At 43.8% G+C, this 19,141-nt stretch overlaps 1 protein-coding gene across 5 annotated transcripts in view; it reads right to left on the reverse strand.

Moving 5' to 3' along the window:
• LOC118936716 (calcium-binding protein 2-like) overlaps positions 1-18,781 on the reverse strand; it is a 32,557-nt gene extending 13,776 nt beyond the window's left edge. Inside the window, exons 1-6 of one of the 5 annotated variants that reach the window (XM_036933456.1) lie at positions 18,585-18,781; positions 17,931-18,059; positions 13,290-13,340; positions 13,010-13,172; positions 5,623-5,653; positions 1-22 (exon numbers count right to left, since the gene is read on the reverse strand). The exon at positions 1-22 is cut by the window's left edge and continues 122 nt beyond it. In XM_036933456.1, the coding sequence (XP_036789351.1) occupies positions 1-22; positions 5,623-5,653; positions 13,010-13,172; positions 13,290-13,340; positions 17,931-17,971 (308 nt within the window). In that variant the 5' untranslated portion in view covers positions 17,972-18,059; positions 18,585-18,781. Of the gene's footprint in view, positions 23-5,622; positions 5,654-13,009; positions 13,173-13,289; positions 13,341-16,723; positions 17,355-17,456; positions 17,500-17,930; positions 18,556-18,584 lie in introns of those variants that run through there. The other 4 variants (XM_036933460.1, XM_036933457.1, XM_036933458.1 and 1 more) reach the window with 4 other exon arrangements.
• Positions 18,782-19,141: the final 360 nt, after the last annotated feature.

The raw sequence follows: 19,141 nt of genomic DNA on the forward strand, positions 1-19,141 counted from the left end.
TCCTTAAAGGCCACCTGCAGCTCTGAGACACACACACACACATACCAACAACAACAATGTGTATAATGTTATATTATTTGCAGTAGTCAAAAATGGTTGTGCAGTGGTTTTCAAGCAACTTAGCAGCTCCAACACTCTGAAATGTTTCAAGAAGCTATGTTTCAAGAAGCTAATAGCAAGTAACGTTTACAAGCTACCACTGTGTCCTGTATGACTCACAAGGGTAAGTGGAGCTTATGAGAGGCTCAAGCATGTTGGGTAATAAACTGTGTGCCTGTGGAATATTTAGTTTCCTAAAACGTCCTATAATATTGCTTGCATTAGCACTATTCATGTCAATAACAAAGGTTTAAAGGTACACTCAGCAATATGACATCATTTGGCCGATTTCCTGCTTACAGACGTCAACAACAACTGCATTCATATCCGCAAAGAATACCTCAAATTGGTGCGCCCAAATTGGCACCCTCCCTTGAGGCCTGGCCACGTTGGGGCGAGCCAATAGTCATTCTTGGAGGATTATAATTTAGTTCATGTTGATCTATGTATGCAGGTAGTCGCACCGCTGCGTATGAAAACATCATTTAAACATTTTTTTAATTTTATTTCACCTTTATTTAACCAGGTAGGCTAGTTGAAAACAAGTTCTCATTTGCAACTACGACCTGGCCAAGATAAAGCAAATCCGTGTGACACAGACAACAACACAGAGTTACACAGAGTAGAAAAAAGAAAGTCTATATACAGTGTGTGCAAAAGGCATGAGGAGGTAGGCAATAAATATGCAATATGAGTTAATGATTACAATTTAGCAGATTAACACTGGAGTGGTAAATGAGCAGATGATGATGTGCAAGTAGAGATACTGGTGTGCAAAAGAGCAGAAAAGTAAATAAAATAAAAACAGTATGGGGATGAGGTAGGTAGATTGGTTGGGATATTTACAGATGGACTATGTACAGCTGCAGCGATTTGTTAGCTGCTCAGATAGTTGATGTTTAAAGTTGGTGAGGGAAATAAAAGTCTCCAACTTCAGCGATTTTTGCAATTTGTTCCAGTCACTGGCAGCAGAGAACTGGAAGGAAAGGCGGCCAAATGAGGTGTTGGCTTTAGGGATGATCAGTGAGATACAGTGCCTTGCGAAAGTATTCGGCCCCCTTGAACTTTGCGAACTTTTGCCACATTTCAGGCTTCAAACATAAAGATATAAAACTGTATTTTTTTTGTGAAGAATCAACAAGTGGGACACAATCATGAAGTGGAACGACATTTATTGGATATTTCAAACTTTTTTAACAAATCAAAAACTGAAAAATTGGGCGTGCAAAATGATTCAGCCCCCTTAAGTTAATACTTTGTAGCGCCACCTTTTGCTGCGATTACAGCTGTAAGTCGCTTGGGGTAGGTCTATCAGTTTTGCACATCGAGAAATTTTTTCCCATTCCTCCTTGCAAAACAGCTCGAGCTCATTGAGGTTGGCTGGAGAGAATTTGTGAACAGCAGTTTTTAGTTCTTTCCACAGATTCTCGATTGGATTCAGGTCTGGACTTTGACTTGGCCATTCTAACACCTGGATATGTTTATTTTTGAACCACTCCATTGTAGATTTTGCTTTATGTTTTGGATCATTGTCTTGTTGGAAGACAAATCTCCGTCCCAGTCTCAGGTCTTTTGCAGACTCCATCAGGTTTTCTTCCAGAATGGTCCTGTATTTGGCTCCATCCATCTTCCCATCAATTTGAACCATCTTCCCTGTCCCTGCTGAAGAAAAGCAGGCCCAAACCATGATGCTGCCATCACCATGTTTGACAGTGGGGATGGTGTGTTCAGCGTGATGAGCTGTGTTGCTTTTACGCCAAACATAACGTTTTGCATTGTTGCCAAAAAGTTCAATTTTGGTTTCATCTGACCAGAGCACCTTCTTCCACATGTTTGGTGTGTCTCCCAGGTGGCTTGTGGCAAACTTTAAACAACACTTTTTATGGATATCTTTACGAAATGGCTTTCTTCTTGCCACTCTTCCATAAAGGCCAGATTTGTGCAATATACGACTGATTGTTGTCCTATGGACTGAGTCTCCCACCTCAGCTGTAGATCTCTGCAGTTCATCCAGAGTGATCATGGGCCTCTTGGCTGCATCTCTGATCAGTCTTCTCCTTGTATGAGCTGAAAGTTTAGAGGGATGGCCAGGTCTTGGTAGATTTGAAGTGGTCTGATACTCCTTCCATTTCAATATTATCGCTTGCACAGTGCTCCTTGGGATGTTTAAAGCTTGGGAAATATTTTTGTATCCAAATCCGGCTTTAAACTTCTTCACAACAGTATCTCGGACCTGCCTGGTGTGTTCCTTGTTCTTCATGATGCTCTCTGCGCTTTTAACGGACCTCTGAGACTATCACAGTGCAGGTGCATTTATACGGAGACTTGATTACACACAGGTGGATTGTATTTATCATCATTAGTCATTTAGGTCAACATTGGATCATTCAGAGATCCTCACTGAACTTCTGGAGAGAGTTTGCTGCACTGAAAGTAAAGGGGCTGAATAATTTTGCACGCCCAATTTTTCAGTTTTTGAATTGTTAAAAAAGTTTGAAATATCCAATAAATGTCGTTCCACTTCATAATTGTGTCCCACTTGTTGTTGATTCTTCACAAAAAATACAGTTTTATATCTTTATGTTTGAAGCTTGAAATGTGGCAAAAGGTCGCAAAGTTCAAGGGGGCCGAATACTTTCGCAAGGCACTGTATACCTGCTGGAACGTGTGCTACGGGTGGGTGTTGTTATCATGACGAGTGAACTGAGATAAGGCAGAGCTTTACCTAGCATAGACTTATAGATGACCTGGAGCCAGTGGGTTTGGCGACGAATATGTAGCGAGAGCCAGCCGACTAGAGCATACATTTCGCAGGGGTGGGTGGTATAAAGTGATTTGGTAACGAAACGGATGGCACTGTAATAGACTGCATCCAGTTTGCTGAGTAGAGTATTGGAAACTATTTTGTAGATGACATCGCCAAAGTCGAGGATCAATAGGATCGTCATTTTTACAAGGGTAAGTTTGGTGGCGTGAGTGAAGGATGCTTTGTTGCGAAATAGAAAGCCGATTCTAGATTTGATTTTGGATTGGAGATGTTCGTTATGAGTCTGGAAGGAGAGTTTACAGTCTAGCCAGACACCTAGGTATTTATAGTTGTCCACATATTCTAGGTTGGAACCGTCCAGGGTGGTGATGCTAGTCGGGCGGGCGGCAGCGAACAGTTGAAAAGCATGCATTTGGTTTTACTAGCGTTTAAGAGCAGTTGGAGGCCACGTAAGGAGTGTTGTATGGCATTGAAGCTCGTTTGGAGGTTAGTTAGTACAGTGTCCAAGGAAGGGCCAGAATTATACAGAATGGTGTCGTCTGCATAGAGGTGGATCAGGGAATTGCCCGCAGCAAGAGCGACATCATTGATACAGTGCCTTGCGAAAGTATTCGGCCCCCTTGAACTTTGCGACCTTTTGCCACATTTCAGGCTTCAAACATAAAGATATAAAACTGTATTTTTTTGTGAAGAATCAACAACAAGTGGGACACAATCATGAAGTGGAACGACATTTATTGGATATTTCAAACTTTTTTAACAAATCAAAAACTGAAAAATTGGGCGTGCAAAATTATTCAGCCCCTTTACTTTCAGTGCAGCAAACTCTCTCCAGAAGTTCAGTGAGGATCTCTGAATGATCCAATGTTGACCTAATGATGATAAATACAATCCACCTGTGTGTAATCAAGTCTCCGTATAAATGCACCTGCACTGTGATAGTCTCAGAGGTCCGTTAAAAGCGCAGAGAGCATCATGAAGAACAAGGAACACACCAGGCAGGTCCGAGATACTGTTGTGAAGAAGTTTAAAGCCGGATTTGGATACAAAAATATTTCCCAAGCTTTAAACATCCCAAGGAGCACTGTGCAAGCGATAATATTGAAATGGAAGGAGTATCAGACCACTGCAAATCTACCAAGACCTGGCCGTCCCTCTAAACTTTCAGCTCATACAAGGAGAAGACTGATCAGAGATGCAGCCAAGAGGCCCATGATCACTCTGGATGAACTGCAGAGATCTACAGCTGAGGTGGGAGACTCTGTCCATAGGACAACAATCAGTCGTATATTGCACAAATCTGGCCTTTATGGAAGAGTGGCAAGAAGAAAGCCATTTCTTAAAGATATCCATAAAAAGTGTTGTTTAAAGTTTGCCACAAGCCACCTGGGAGACACACCAAACATGTGGAAGAAGGTGCTCTGGTCAGATGAAACCAAAATTGAACTTTTTGGCAACAATGCAAAACGTTATGTTTGGCGTAAAAGCAACACAGCTGAACACACCATCCCCACTGTCAAACATGGTGGTGGCAGCATCATGGTTTGGGCCTGCTTTTCTTCAGCAGGGACAGGGAAGATGGTTACAATTGATGGGAAGATGGATGGAGCCAAATAAAGGACCATTCTGGAAGAAAACCTGATGGAGTCTGCAAAAGACCTGAGACTGGGACGGAGATTTGTCTTCCAACAAGACAATGATCCAAAACATAAAGCAAAATCTACAATGGAATGGTTCAGAAATAAACATATCCAGGTGTTAGAATGGCCAAGTCAAAGTCCAGACCTGAATCCAATCGAGAATCTGTGGAAAGAACTGAAAACTGCTGTTCACAAATGCTCTCCATCCAACCTCACTGAGCTCGAGCTGTTTTGCAAGGAGGAATGGGAAAAAATTTCAGTCTCTCGATGTGCAAAACTGATAGAGACATACCCCAAGCGACTTACAGCTGTAATCGCAGCAAAAGGTGGCGCTACAAAGTATTAACTTAAGGGGGCTGAATAATTTTGCACGCCCAATTTTTCAGTTTTTGATTTGTTAAAAAAGTTTGAAATATCCAATAAATGTCGTTCCACTTCATGATTGTGTCCCACTTGTTGTTGATTCTTCACAAAAAAATACAGTTTTATATCTTTATGTTTGAAGCCTGAAATGTGGCAAAAGGTCGCAAAGTTCAAGGGGGCCGAATACTTTCGCAAGGCACTGTATATACAGAGAAAAGAGTCAGCCCGAGAATTGAACCCTGTGGTACCCCGATAGAGACTGCCAGAGGTCCGGACAACATGCCCTCCGATTTGACACACTGAAGTCTGTCTGCAAAGTAGTGGGTGAACCAGGCGAGGCAGTCATTTGAGAAACCAAGGCTATTGAGTCTGCCGATAAGAATACGGTGATTGACAGAGTCGAAAGCCTTTGCCAGGTCGATGAAGACGACTGCACAGTACAGTCTTTTATCGATGTCGGTTATGATATCGTTTAGTACCTTGAGCGTGGCTGAGGTGCACCCGTGACCGGCTCAGAAACCGGATTGCACAGCGGATAAGGTACGGTGGGATTCGAAATGGTCAGTGATCTGTTTTTTAACTTGGCTTTCGAAGCCTTTAGATAGGCAGGGCAGGATGGATATAGGTCTGTAACAGTTTGGTATCATCATATCGCTGTCAATACCCTTAAAGTGAACTGGTAAAATGGACTCTCGCCCACTGCGTGGGCTGCACTTTCATAGTACATTTCTATCATCAATAACGAAGACTTACCATCCAACTCCTCAGGCATCAGCTCCCTATCCTGCAGTAAACAGATAGAGAATGGAGATTAAGAGAGAGTGCGAGTGTGTTCTGTAAATCTCTGCTCCATTAAAGCAGAGTACTCCCTTGAGAAATACACCCCACTTTAATCTATTTTTTTTAATAGCGTATTAAGGTAACATGCATATCATATCAACCACCGCCGCGTGCCTGACAGAGACCCTAATGGGATTACTCCACGACATGCCTTTCTAATCTGAGCAATGACATACACACACAGTATGTGCAAGAATACACTCATGCTCACGCTCACACACACACGCGCACACACACACACACACGCTCACACACACACACACACACACACACACAAAGTGCAAAATGCTCTCTCTCTCTCTCGCTCCCCCCCCCCCCCCTCTCTCTCGTCCCCCCTCTCTCTCTCTCTCTCTTTCTCATCCCCCCTTCTCTCTCTCTCTCCGGTTGTTAATATACACATACATCAATTAATACCACCCTTTACTCGAGATGAGAGACATGAAGTCAACTCTGACGCCACACCAGTGTTTCCCCTATATTCATTTAGCAGCGGTGCACCGGCACTACTAAATCATGGCCTTCACTGAAAACATACAGTGGGATCCGAGATGATTAGAAATAGTGACTGTATAAAATACATTATGACAATACTAAGCTATAAGGTATATATTATATGAATAAAAAAATATATAAATAAAATAATTTTATACTAGTAGAATTTGTTCAGAGAAAGATTTTGTCAATTATTGACACCCCTAAAGATTATTCTTATAAATAAAGTAGTCAAAAGTTGAGTATTTGGTCCCATATTTCTAGCACTCAATGACTCCATCAAGCTTGTGACTCAACAAACATGGATGCTCGTTGGTTACAAGATCATGCCCTCAAGACATGCTAACCTCTCCCCATTACCAATAACATGGAAGGTTACCTGTCTTGGGGGTTTGATCTTTGACCCTCTGTAATTTTCTCACTCATCATTATTCACGATTCTTTCAGGATTATCCGTAATCATGGTAGCGTCCACATTCATGTAGAAGTGTTTAGAAACATATTATATTCTTTTTTTTTTACAATAAAAGTGACTCCGAAATGACAGAATACGTTATTTACCATTCATTTCTATTGGCTACAGGATTATCTGAAACACAACCTAAACGAACTGCAAATGCATCCAACAATTTTATAGAGTCACAACTTGATGTAGTCATTGCGTGCTAGGAATACGGGACCAAATACTCAACTTTTGACGACTTTCTTTCATAAGAATTAGAATCATTTGTACCCTTACTTTTTTGAGGAGAAGATGTACTATTTTGAGCATACAATAAATATACTGTAGCTCAGTATTTGAAGTATGTATTTTATACAGTCATTATTGCTCATCTTTATCAAGGGTATCAATCATTTCAGACTCCAGAGCTTAGTGAATGTCTGCACACCTTTAGCCCAATTTGCTGCCTGAAAATGACATCTAAAAAGGCACTGCGTTGGATTCCCCCCCCCCCCCCCCCCCCCCACATATCGAAACAACCTTCTCCACGTTTTCAAAGTGAAAGATATTTATTGATCATTTTCCAAATTAAGTAAAAAAAAATGAAGAAAATGTGTTGGCAACATATGTCTTCACACCCCAGAGTTGATACTTGGTGGAAGAACCTTTGGCTGCCGTTACAGCTGTGAATCGTTTTGAATAAGATTAGACTTTCTACAACTCTTAGGGAAACATACTGTACTGGATTTGTCCAAATTACACAAGCTCAGTCAATTTGGTTGGGAATCATTGATAGACAGCAATATTTCAACATTGACTGATTTTGAAGCAATTTTAAGTCAGATGATCATCCAGGTGCTTCTTCGCAAACTTGAGTCAACTTTTTGGATGAGATTGGTCTCTTTACGTCTGGCGAAATCTATTCTCTGGAGTGATGATTCACGCTTTACCAACTAGCAGTCAGACGGGCGAATCTGGGTTTGGCGGATGCCAACGGCTAGTTACGTTGGTTCCAGTGAAGGGAAATCTCAATGCTACAGCATACAATGACAGTCTAGACAATTCTGTACTTCCATTGTTGTGGCAACAGTTTGGGGAAGGCCCTTTCCTGTTTCAGCATGACAATAACCCATGCACAAAGCGAGGTCCATACATAAATGGTTTGTCAAAATCTATTTGGAAGAACTTGACTGGCCTACACAGAGTCCTGACTTCAACCCCATTGAACACCTTTGGTCAGGTCAGAGTCAACCTCTAAAATGCTCTGTGGCTGAATGGAAGCAAGTCCCCGCAGCAATGTTCCAACATCTAGTGGAAAGCCTTCCCAGAAGAGTGGAGGCTGTTATAGCAACAATGGGGGGACCAACTCCATATTAATGCACAGCTATTTTCAGATCTCGAGATCAGGTTTAAGTCCGGTCTCGAGATGTTCAATCGGGTTTAAGTCCGGGGTCTGGCTGGGCCATTCAAGGACATTCAGAGACTTGTCCCTAAGCTACTCTTGCATTTTCTTGGCTGTGTACTTAGGGTAGTTGTACTATTGGATGGTGAACCTTCAACCCAGTCTGAGGTCCTGAGCGCTCTGGAGCAAGTTTTCATCAAGGATCTCTCTCGATTTTGCTACGTTCATCTTTCCCTCAATCCTGACTAGTCTCCCAGTCCCTGCTGGTGAAAAACATCCCCACAACATGATGCTGCCACCACCATGTTTCACCGTAGGGATGGTGTCAGGTGTCCTCCAGACGTGATGCTTGGTATTCAGACCAAAGAGTTCAATCTTGGTTTCTTCAGACCAGAGAATCTTGTTTTTCATGGTCTGAGAGTCCTTTAGGTGCCTTTTGGCAAACTCCAAGCGGGCTGTCATGTGCCCTTTACTGAGGAGTGGCTGCTGTCTGGCCACTTTACCATAAAGGTGTAATTGGCAGAGTGCTGCAGCGATGGTTGACCTTTTGGAGGTTCTCCCATCTCCACAGAAGAACTCTGGAGCTCTGTCAGAGTGACCATCGGGTTATTGGTCACCTCCCTGACCAAGACTCTTCTCCCCCGATTGCTCAGTTTGGCCAGGCAGCCAGCTCCAGGAAGAGTCTAGGTTGTTCTAAACTTCTTCCATTTAAGAATGATGGAGGCCACTGTGTGTTTTGGTAACCTTCCACAGCTCTGTGCCTCGACACAATCCTGTCTTGGAGCTCTATGGACAATTCCTCCGACCTCATGGCTTGTTTTTTGCTCTGACATGCACTGTCAACTGTGGGACCTTATATAGACAGGTGTGTGCCTTTCCAAATCATGTCTAATCAATTGCATTTCCCACGGGTGGACTCCAATCAAGTTGTAGAAACATCTCATAGGATGATCAATGGAAACAGGATGCAACTGACCTCAATTTCAAGTCTCATAGCAAAAGGTCTGAACACTTATGTAAATAAGGTATTTCTGTTTTTTAAATTTGTAATACATTTGAAAATATGTCTAAAAATGTATTGTGTGTAGATTGATGAGTAAACAATGTATTGAATCCATTTTAGAATAAGGCTGTAACATAACAAAATGTTGAAACGGGAAGGGGTCTGAATACTTTCTGAATGCGCTGTATATATATGTATGCACCCTTAGCCATGACAGATATATTATGACTGTGGCTGGTGGTAAGGCCAGGCAAAGCTCAGAGCAATGGGACAATTCACAGTTCTCAGAAGACTAGGGGCAGAAACATGCTAAAGTCAATGAGTCTTACTGAACTCACAGATAGGCCTGTAGGCTAGATAGAAAACAACGGCATGCTAGATCCATCTGCGGATCCCACTGGAATGCAGATGGAATTATTGAGTAGAAAATTGTATTTTGTGCTTCATGTCTTTCCATTTTTGTTGCAGTGACACAGGCTAGAAATGGCAACAAGTGAAGTTGAACTTCCTCAGCATATATAGGCTATTGTAGATCCAGTATAGAAAACGTAAGATGCTTATAACGTTGAATCTTTCTTCCACAAAGATAGGCCTCACAGGCTAGGAGAAACAGAAAGGCATATAGCATGCAAACAACACTGAATTTTGGTAGCACGAAGGCTAACTTGCATTGGAGCAGAATACAGATCAACCTGGTCTCATAGCATTTCGTATTATTCTGTATGTTACATGTTGTATGGCATGTATTCATTTGTGGATGTCCATCACCCACTTCACATGATATGGTATGAATTACAATTCGTATTATATGTTACGAAATTGCAAAGCATACAATATGTTACAAATTTGCAAAACTTCTAGCTAGGTGGCTAACGGTAGCTAGCTGGCTAATGTTAGGTATTCTAGGGGTTAGAGTTGTGGGTTAGGGTTAAGTTTAGGAGTTAGGTTAAACGGTTAGGGGAAGGGTAGAAAAAAAGTAGTAAGTAATTGAAAAGTTGCTAATTAGCTCAAATACAAAAGTTGTCCATGATGAGATTCGAACTCGCAACCTTTGCGTTGCTAGACGTTCATGTTATATGCCCATATATCCACCCCAGTTTAGTTTTTGCCTTAAGCAACCATCTGTCTTATGTAACCACACCAAACGTGAAAAACAAACGAATATGAATATCCCAAATTTACATTTACTATGTTATGTCTAGTCTATGAGACCAGGCTGTACAGACAGCCTACAGGTAGCTCAAAAGACACATACGGGACATGTTAGCCACATTTAAGTATGCTGTCATACATATCAATGACGTACATGAATGGCACATTTCAACAAGGATAATTGTGCAAATGGCTAGCAACTCTGCCGCCCTATAAGAATTCGTATGTGTGTACATGAAGTTTTTCGTCAGAAAGATGTGCGCAATGGACATTACAGTAAGGATGATGCTATAAAGTGGGATACAAGCATTACAAAACACAGGATGCTAAGGAAACAAGCTACAGTACACATGTGGATCACATTTCGGCAGACATATCAGGGTCAAGCTTAATGTTTGCAGGTCATGCCAAAGGTCAGCAGCAGACACAAACACAACGCATTCGCAGGTCTCCCTTGGGAAAGAGGTCCTCTGACCTCAATGGAACTTCCTGGTTAAGGTTCAATTTAAAAAAACAAACTCAGGCCAATAGGATGCTGTTCATCTAGGCTACTGTTAAAGGTCACTCTACAAATGTAAAGCACCTGCAATTTATAAACTCCCCAAAATTGTACTTTGATGACATACTTGGGTAGAAGCCTAGTCTTTGAACACACCATGTGACTATGCATAATTTGTTGTAAACGTTGAATGCCATCTTAGTTTTTTTTATTTCTAAAGAATAGAACCGCATCAACTAGCCAATGTAAAATAAATAACACCCTATCAAAATGGTCAGGCGTCGTAAAAGCAATATAATATCCAACGGTGTACAGACACGCTACGTGCTCCTGTGCTCACGGTAGAGGAGATTCTGGCGTACACAAGGACACATTTAGATGGCAAGGTCGGCACACATTCATTTGATTTATTCATCAAGAGAAGATTAGACAGTATGCCCAAAGTCAAGTTTCCAATCATCAGTCAATACACAGACCCATTAACAATTCATTCCAATCTACTTGCTTTCACATGGGTGGCTGAGCAAAATGTTTAAATAACCATTGGACATAATGAACACACAAAAGAGCAGACACGGACAGTCAGTGTACACACATGAAGAACGGGTACACACACGCGCACGCACGCACGCACGCACACACACACACACACCTGCGCACACACACACATCTGCACACATACAATACACAAACAAATGTGCGTTAAAACTCACGTTAAGAAATTGGCGACAAAAATGCCATACATTCTGCCTTACACATGTCTATATCTCTGTCTCACTGTCTAACATATTCATCTGAACTGTGTCTGTTTGTCTGTCTCTCTGTTCTCATTATGGCTAATGAAGGATGACAGTGAGCCTTGCTAACGGCGTTATTAATACTTGCGCCGAGGCAGGGATTAGAATGCTATGGGGTGGGGTAACCTCCTCTCACTGTGTGTGTTCAAGCACAGAAAAACCAAATACTCTATGGCAATGTCACTGCAAGGGCAGGGTGGGCCAAGGGAGGTACTTGGGCAGAGATACGGCTGCTAATTGGGGAAATTGGGTTGTGGTAGCCTGGATGTCAATCTGTTTGTGCTTTATCCAAACTGCTTAGTGCTCATCACGCTTTTGATTGTCATGTTTGTTTTTTTTATGACCGATTTTACCCACGATGTTCCTTGAGTTTCACGTTTTATTAGTTGTCAGTAGAGGATGCACATGGTATACGCCGTTCAACCAAATGCTTACTTGCAGGTTCCTTCTGGACAATGCAACAACAATACGAAATAATTCAAGATAAGAATACAAACATAAAGTAAATGGCTCAGTAGAATAGAACAACGATTTTATCACGAGTATAATACAGGAAGGCACAATTTATAATATTTACACGTGTATTGGGGAAGGGGTGATTGGGGGGCAATTGTTTCAATTGTGCAGTATTTAGCAATCAAAATAGGTCTGGTTGCATCCGTTTGATGTGTGTGTAGCACACATACCATCTTCCCCATGGGAGTGAACAGCTCATGGCTGTGGGCCTTCCTCATGTGCCGTTTCGAGTAAATAACCTGGATGGTTGGGAGCACGGTCCCAGTGATGCACTGGGCTGTCTTCACCACATGCTGGAGGGCCTTGCGGTCGTGGACGGAGCAATTCTCATACCAGGCCGCGATGGAACCGGTCAGGACGCTCTCAATGGTGCAGTAGTAGTATTTGGAGAGGTCCCAGAGTGGCATGCTGAATTCCTTCAGCCGCCTTAGGAAAGAGAGACTCTATTGCGCCCTCTTGCCGAGTGGTAGTGTTGTTGGTCCATGTCAAGTCCTTGGTGATGTGGACACCGAGGAACTTCAAACAACAGTCCAGTTGATGTGGCTCTGTTTCCTGGAGTCAACAATCAACTCCTTTGTTTTGCTGATGTTGAGGGAGAGGTTGTTGTCCTGGCACCACAATGCCAGTTCACTTACCTCCTCCGTACAGGCTGACTCGTCGTTGTTTGTTATCAGGCCTACAACCGTGGTGTCCTCAGCAAACTTGATGATGCAGTTTGTGTCGAGCAAAGCCACGCAATCGTGGGTGAACAGGAAGTACCGCAGAGGACTGAGGACACACCCCTGGGGGACCCCTATGTTAAGAGTCAGTATTGAGTAGGGGTTGTTGCCAATTCTCTGATATATACGTGTCAGCTTAGGGTCGAGGGAAGGGAATTGAGATGTGAGAAATATGGTTGTTTTTCATTTTCAGTTGGTTTATGGATCTGTGTCCAGGTTGCTTTGCATCAAAACTGTAAATCACCCCAGAGGTCTAAAAAGGCGACAGTGTTACTGACCTGTCCAAAGAGAGTGTTGAGGTAGGACAGGTAGACAGCTGCTACAGAGCCCTGGCTGTGGCTCCTGCCGCTCTTGGAGCTGTTGCCATTTTCTCCTGCCTTGGGCTGGCGGAGCGCGGGGCGCCCAGGGGTCCCGTGTCCAGAGGAGGTGTTTGATGACGTGCTGTTAGGGGACGGAGAGAAGGAGAATAGGACAAAAGGGTCTGACTTCATCTTTGTCAACATTATCATCTTTGCCATTGTGTCATCACCGTTATCTTTGCGAGTGGGTCTCACTTACCTCGCTCTGGGTGAGGGCGCTCCTCCCTTTTTTGTCCCTTTCTGAGACATGCTGAGGGAGAGAGGGAGAGGGAGAGGGAAAGGTAAAGGGAGAGGGAGAGAGAGAGAGATATTCTTTAACCAGGAGCAACGCCTTTGCCAGGGTTGCAATCCGAGCCCTGCAGTCTTCAATATTTACATCAATGAATTGGCCACTATTCTAGAAAAATACTCAGCCCCTGGTTTTAGTCTCCACAATTCAGAGGTTAAATGCCTGCTCTTTGCAGATGACCTGTGCCTGCTGTCACCCATAGCACATGACCTACAGCAGAGCCTGGACCTGCTAGAGCAGTACTGCCAGACCTGGGCCCTGGCAGTAAAACCCCAAAAAGAAAAAATAATGATTTTCCAGAGAAGATCCAGACCTCGGGGAAGTACACAATATATTGAGTACTGCACACACTACAATACCTTAGGTTTAAAAGTAAGCTCATCTGAACACTTTCACGAGGCAGTGAATAAACGGAGAGAGAAAGCATGCAGGGCATTCTACACCATTTCAAAAACAAATTCAAATTGAAATACCTATTAAACAAATGTTAGGCGAAAACTAATTGAATGTGTCATTGAACCAATTGCACTTTATGGCAGCGAGGTGTGGGGTCCACCTGCAAAACAAGATTCCACCCAATGGGACAAACACCCCATTGAAACCCAGCATGCAGTGTTCTGTAAGATTCTCCTACATGTCCAGAGGAAAACTACAAACAATGCATGCAGGGCATAATTAGGCCAATATACACTAATAATAAAAACTCAAAAAATACAATTTAAGTTCTGGAAACATCTAAAATATAGTCTAAAAATATAGTTACCAAGCCCTGCAATGCCAGCAAGGAAAAGAGCCCCCTCATCCAGCTGGTCCTGGGGCTGAGTTCACAAACCTGTTATACTAACACACTGAAGCCTCAGGACCAGAACATCCAATCAATCAGAATAAAACAAATTACAACACAGTCAAAACAAAACTAATTCACTTGTTGGGAAACATAAGCACAAGCACAAAGCAAAATGCAGTGCTATCTGGCCCTAAATCGACAGCACACCGTGGCAAACTATTTGACCATGGTTACTGATCAGAAACTTAGAAAAAACATGACAAAGTACAGGCTCAGTGAGCACAGCCTTGCCATTGAGAAGGGTAGACACAGGAAAACCTGGCTCCCTGTAGAGGAAAGGCTGTGCAACCCCTGCACTACAGCAGAACACGAGACAGCGCTGCATTTCCTGACAAAAGGCCTCTCTGATGAGAATAGGCTACCTGTCCTGTTGGGGGAGGACGCAGAGAGCTGTGGGTTGGCAGCGCTATACATTGCTGCCTGCCATAAGATGAGGGACAGTGTCTGACAGACCAACCGACCTGCACATGTCCTTCATGCCATTGTTATTGTTCAACGTATGGTTATTTTGACCCTTGATTATTGTTGTTACTGTTGTCCCGTTGACAATCTCAATTATTATTATTTGAATTATGTTATTATTGTAAATCTCCAAAGTAAGCTTTGGCAATATGTACATTGCTACTTCAAGCCAATAAAGCAAATTGGAGAGAGAGAGAGAGATGCAGAAGAGAGAGAGAGAGATGCAGAAGAGAGAGAGAGAGATGCAGAAGAGAAAGAGCGAGATGCAGAAGAGAGAGAGAGAGATGCAGAAGAGAGAGAGAGATGCAGAAGAGAGAGGAGAGAGAGAGAGAGAGAGAGAGATATGCAGAAGAGAGAGAGAGAGAGATGCAGAAGAGAGAGAGAGAGAGAGATGCAGAAGAGAAAGCGTGAGGGAGGTAGAGAGCGAGAGGAAGACAGATAGACTTATGGCTGCACGTTTGAGTGACAGATTAATGCCTTGTCATCGCAGTGTGTTGTCAGAACTAGGGCCCAGGATGAAAGGCTGCCTCTCAGACAGTTGGCACTGACACGTCAAACAGAACACCTTCACACCCCCCCGACCATCTCAGATGCTCATAAAGTTGTGCCTTTAATGCCCCTCGTTTGAACATGCGTTGTACGGATGTTGAAGACATGTGATGTGCAGAGACACACGCCAACAAGGCAGTGTTAGTCTGCCTTCTCCTGCCCAGGTACCACAGATCGTAATGAGATGAGACAAGCAGAACAGGTAGGCCCTATAAATTACAATTAACCACCTAATGTGCCCCTCCGCGCAAACCAGAACCCCCTTTTCAGTCCGGCAATATTACAGGAGAGAGATTGTCTCCTTCGAAAGCAGCAATGCGAGCAGCACGCAGGTGATGTGTACTGATTACAACTCTCTGAGCATGCTGTCTCCACCAGAAAGGAAGAGACGAGGCGAGAGGATTTACTCCGCCCCAAAATCAGTCCACGTGAGATAAGCCATTTTCGTATGGAGGTCGGTGAGCAAGTACGTGAGGCTTATTTGATCGAATAGAAGTTTCTAATTATTTTGTCTGTTACAAATGTACTGATATAAGTGGATGCATTCCTGCAACTTTGAGAAAAACGACTTTGTTGCGCCCGTTGTTTACACGCGTATCTGCCCTCTCATTGGATAGAATGGTCCCACCTGATCGCGCCTGCCTTCGATCATTAAGGACATGTATTTCCATTGTTAGAGCAGTCACTCGGCTATCTTTATTATAGATCATCTTTGGTCTTCCTACTAACTCATCGAGCTCTCTGGGTGTTTCACCCATCTAGCCTATCTTAACAGTTGTTCCTCTCTCACAGCTGGTTCAGGGAATGACTGAAAACAACTGGAAATAGGAATGTGTGAGCAGTTGGCTGGTACTTGGTAGTTAGTGCCATATTGTCTGTATAATTGCTCGAAATCACAGTAGGCCGGGGGCACCTTAATTGGGGAGGATGAGCTCATGGTAATGGCTGGAGTGGAATCAGTGGAATGGTATCAAATACATCAAACACATAGTTTGATACCATTCCATTCGCTCCGTTCTAGCCATTATTATGAGCCGTTCTCCCCTCACCAGCCTCCACTGTACAAAGTGGATTCCAAGATAATGAAGGGCTTGCGCGCACACCCACAGCTAAATTGATACAATTTCCATGGTGGCGCATTCATAGTTAACAATAGGCCTAACTGGTGTTTGCCTCAAGAACAGCTTTCCTCCTGAATGAGCAAAGTACCCATCAGGGTAAACAAACAAACACACGCGTGCACGTTCGTACACACGCACGCACACATACAGACACACGCACACTTCTGCATGAGCCATTAGAGACAGCATGAGCTGCTCCCTAAGTGGCCAATCGCTGTCAATCACCAAGTCGACACAAGCAATTTCAGATCCTAATCACGCTAATTGAAATGACGAACCGGAGGACCAAAGGGGGGGGGGGGGGGGGGGGGGGGGGGGGGGGGGGGCGGAGTTAAAGCAGAGGTAATGCGGATGATGTCACAGACCGGCTGTGATCTAGAACTGGTTAGCTGAGGGTCTCATCCTTTGTCCTTTTTTTCCTCTTCAGTGTTTTTCCCTATTTAAAAAAAATGTCCTCCTGTTCCCTTGCTGTTCATCTGCATTCAAAAGAAGATCAATGCCCAGATGGCTCAGCTACTCTCTTCTCGTCCAATGTCTTTAAAAAAAAAACCCACGGTACAATAGGCCTGGCTGCCTCCTCCTCTTCCTATCGATCTCCACCACCGATTTTGTGTCAAGACTCAGAAATCAGACTCCCCTTCGTTACCGTTTAGGGAAGGGGGGGGAGCTGGGGGTCCAGAAGAGGAGAGGGAGATGGGTGGATTGTCTTGTTCCGCTGGCTGCCCCGTCATCCTCCTATCAATGGTTACATCTTGTCATTTCCACCCGTGCACCGCCGTCTCGCATCCCACACAATCAATCTACTGTGCGGGTTGTCATTTCAGTGCCTTCTGTCCTGGTATCTATCTGGCATCCTGTCTGTCCGTCAGTTCCTGTTTGTTACCACCGGTAATTGTCCTTTTCCATTCGGACTGTACACTTCGCACTGCCCAAACTCTCTGGGGAAATTCCAAAGAGGGCTACAACACATGACGTCCTATTGACGAACGGATAAATGTATCTATTGATGAGCCAATCGATTGAAGTAAACAAACACAAGCACAATTTGGCCAATGGTCAACAGCCCTTGACCTCCTCCCCATCCTCTATCCTCCTTACCTTCAATATGCAGCCAGAAGTAGAAAGGAAGAAAAAATAGAGAGAGTTTCCCCCCTTTTATCTGACAAGTCCAGGAGTTACCGTTTGGCGCGGACGTGTCGACTGATAGAAATTAGGAGTGTAAACCCCTCCAGCCCCTCTACCTTCCCCCTCCTCTGCCTCGCCAGATTATACAATAAGACGGGTGATTATCCTGCTAAATATGTCTGGATTAGACTTCGAGATGCGTGACCGAGTCACTGTCTTGAGGACAGAGGCGTGAAATTACATTGTAGGGTAGTCGTGTTGTGCGTAAACAATGAAAACAGTTCAGTGTATCTTTGGGGGGGGGGGGGGGGGGGGGGGGGGGGGGGGGGTTCTTTCTTTGAGCCACCGGTTCACAAGCTGACATTTGTTCAGGTAGACCTTTGATGGACTTTAGCACTGAGCTTGTCCTTTTTTTGTTAACCCTCAGGTTACAAACATCGCAGTTACCTGGTTATTGTGGATGACTGTAATCGCTCCTCCAAACTCATCTCCTTTGCAACGTTCTACAGAGTTTCTACATCTGCATCGCTTGCTCTTTGGGGTTTTAGGCTGTTTTTCTGCACTTCGGGACACCTGCTGATGTTAAAAGGGCTTTATAAATACATTTCTTTGATTGATTCACCGAAGTGTCACTGTTCCAACTTTGTATTCCTTGCTACTCTTGTCCGAAACGTAGTTGTCCTTGCTTCCTCACTGCTACAACTTTGTTTCCCTCATATTGATTGAGGGTACAATATGTCTTAAAAGAGCTTCCCAAAATGGTGGTCTGTGGACAGGTGATGGTCCTTGAGGTGCTACCTCGCATTTCTGGAAAATTGTAATACAGTAGGCTAGATGCATGGGAATCTAGGCTACCGAGCGAACCAACTAAACTGCGCTGTGGTGCAGAAAGGTATACATGATGTCAGTGCAAGTTTCCGTTTATGGAAGTCCTCGCTCAAATGACCCTTCGTCAATAGCGATAGCTGAGTATGCAGAATGTCAGACCTCTCTTCTTCTGGAAAATTGCGTTAGCCTACTGGTGGGCTGCCAAACGTGTTCGTTCGTCTTACTGTGCAGTCGGCGAGGGGGAAACGTTTTGGAACCACCTCTCTATCCTACCTTTTCTACTGCACTGTCGTCCTGCACTGTCGTCCTATACCGCCCTCTCTTGCCAAGCACTGGCGCAGTAAGGCAGCTCTTTGGAGGTGCACTGTTTCCCAATGCTATTCGAAACCTCGCCACGCTCAGATATGCTTAGTCCGGCCAAACAAAGCCCTTATTTAGCATTCTGCCTGTTTGAAAAGCGAGTAAACACCCTCCTTTCCACCTGAAAAAGAAATGGGGTAGCAACAATGTTGTCACATTACACGCATCAGTCAGCTCCCGGTGGACTGTGTACCTTGGCACTGAAATGTTTACTAAAGTGGAAATTCGCTATTGCAGCTCACTGCCTCGCTCTTGCCTCAAGGCTGTGGTGCAAAAACAGGCCAAGCCCAGTTCGTGTTGCCTTTTCAAGAGGTCGTTGTGCCTCGTATAGTGTTTGAGTGCTTTTCAAGTGGAAATAGGGATTATCTGCGGAGAGAAATGCCTTCGCAAGTAAGAAGACAGGGCTCAAACTGATGTTGTGTGTATGGGTGTTTGTAGTTACAGATTTGTGTTTGCGTCGATGAGGTGCT

This window comes from Oncorhynchus mykiss, chromosome 10, assembly GCF_013265735.2.
Source record: "Oncorhynchus mykiss isolate Arlee chromosome 10, USDA_OmykA_1.1, whole genome shotgun sequence".
NCBI lineage: Eukaryota > Metazoa > Chordata > Actinopteri > Salmoniformes > Salmonidae > Oncorhynchus > Oncorhynchus mykiss.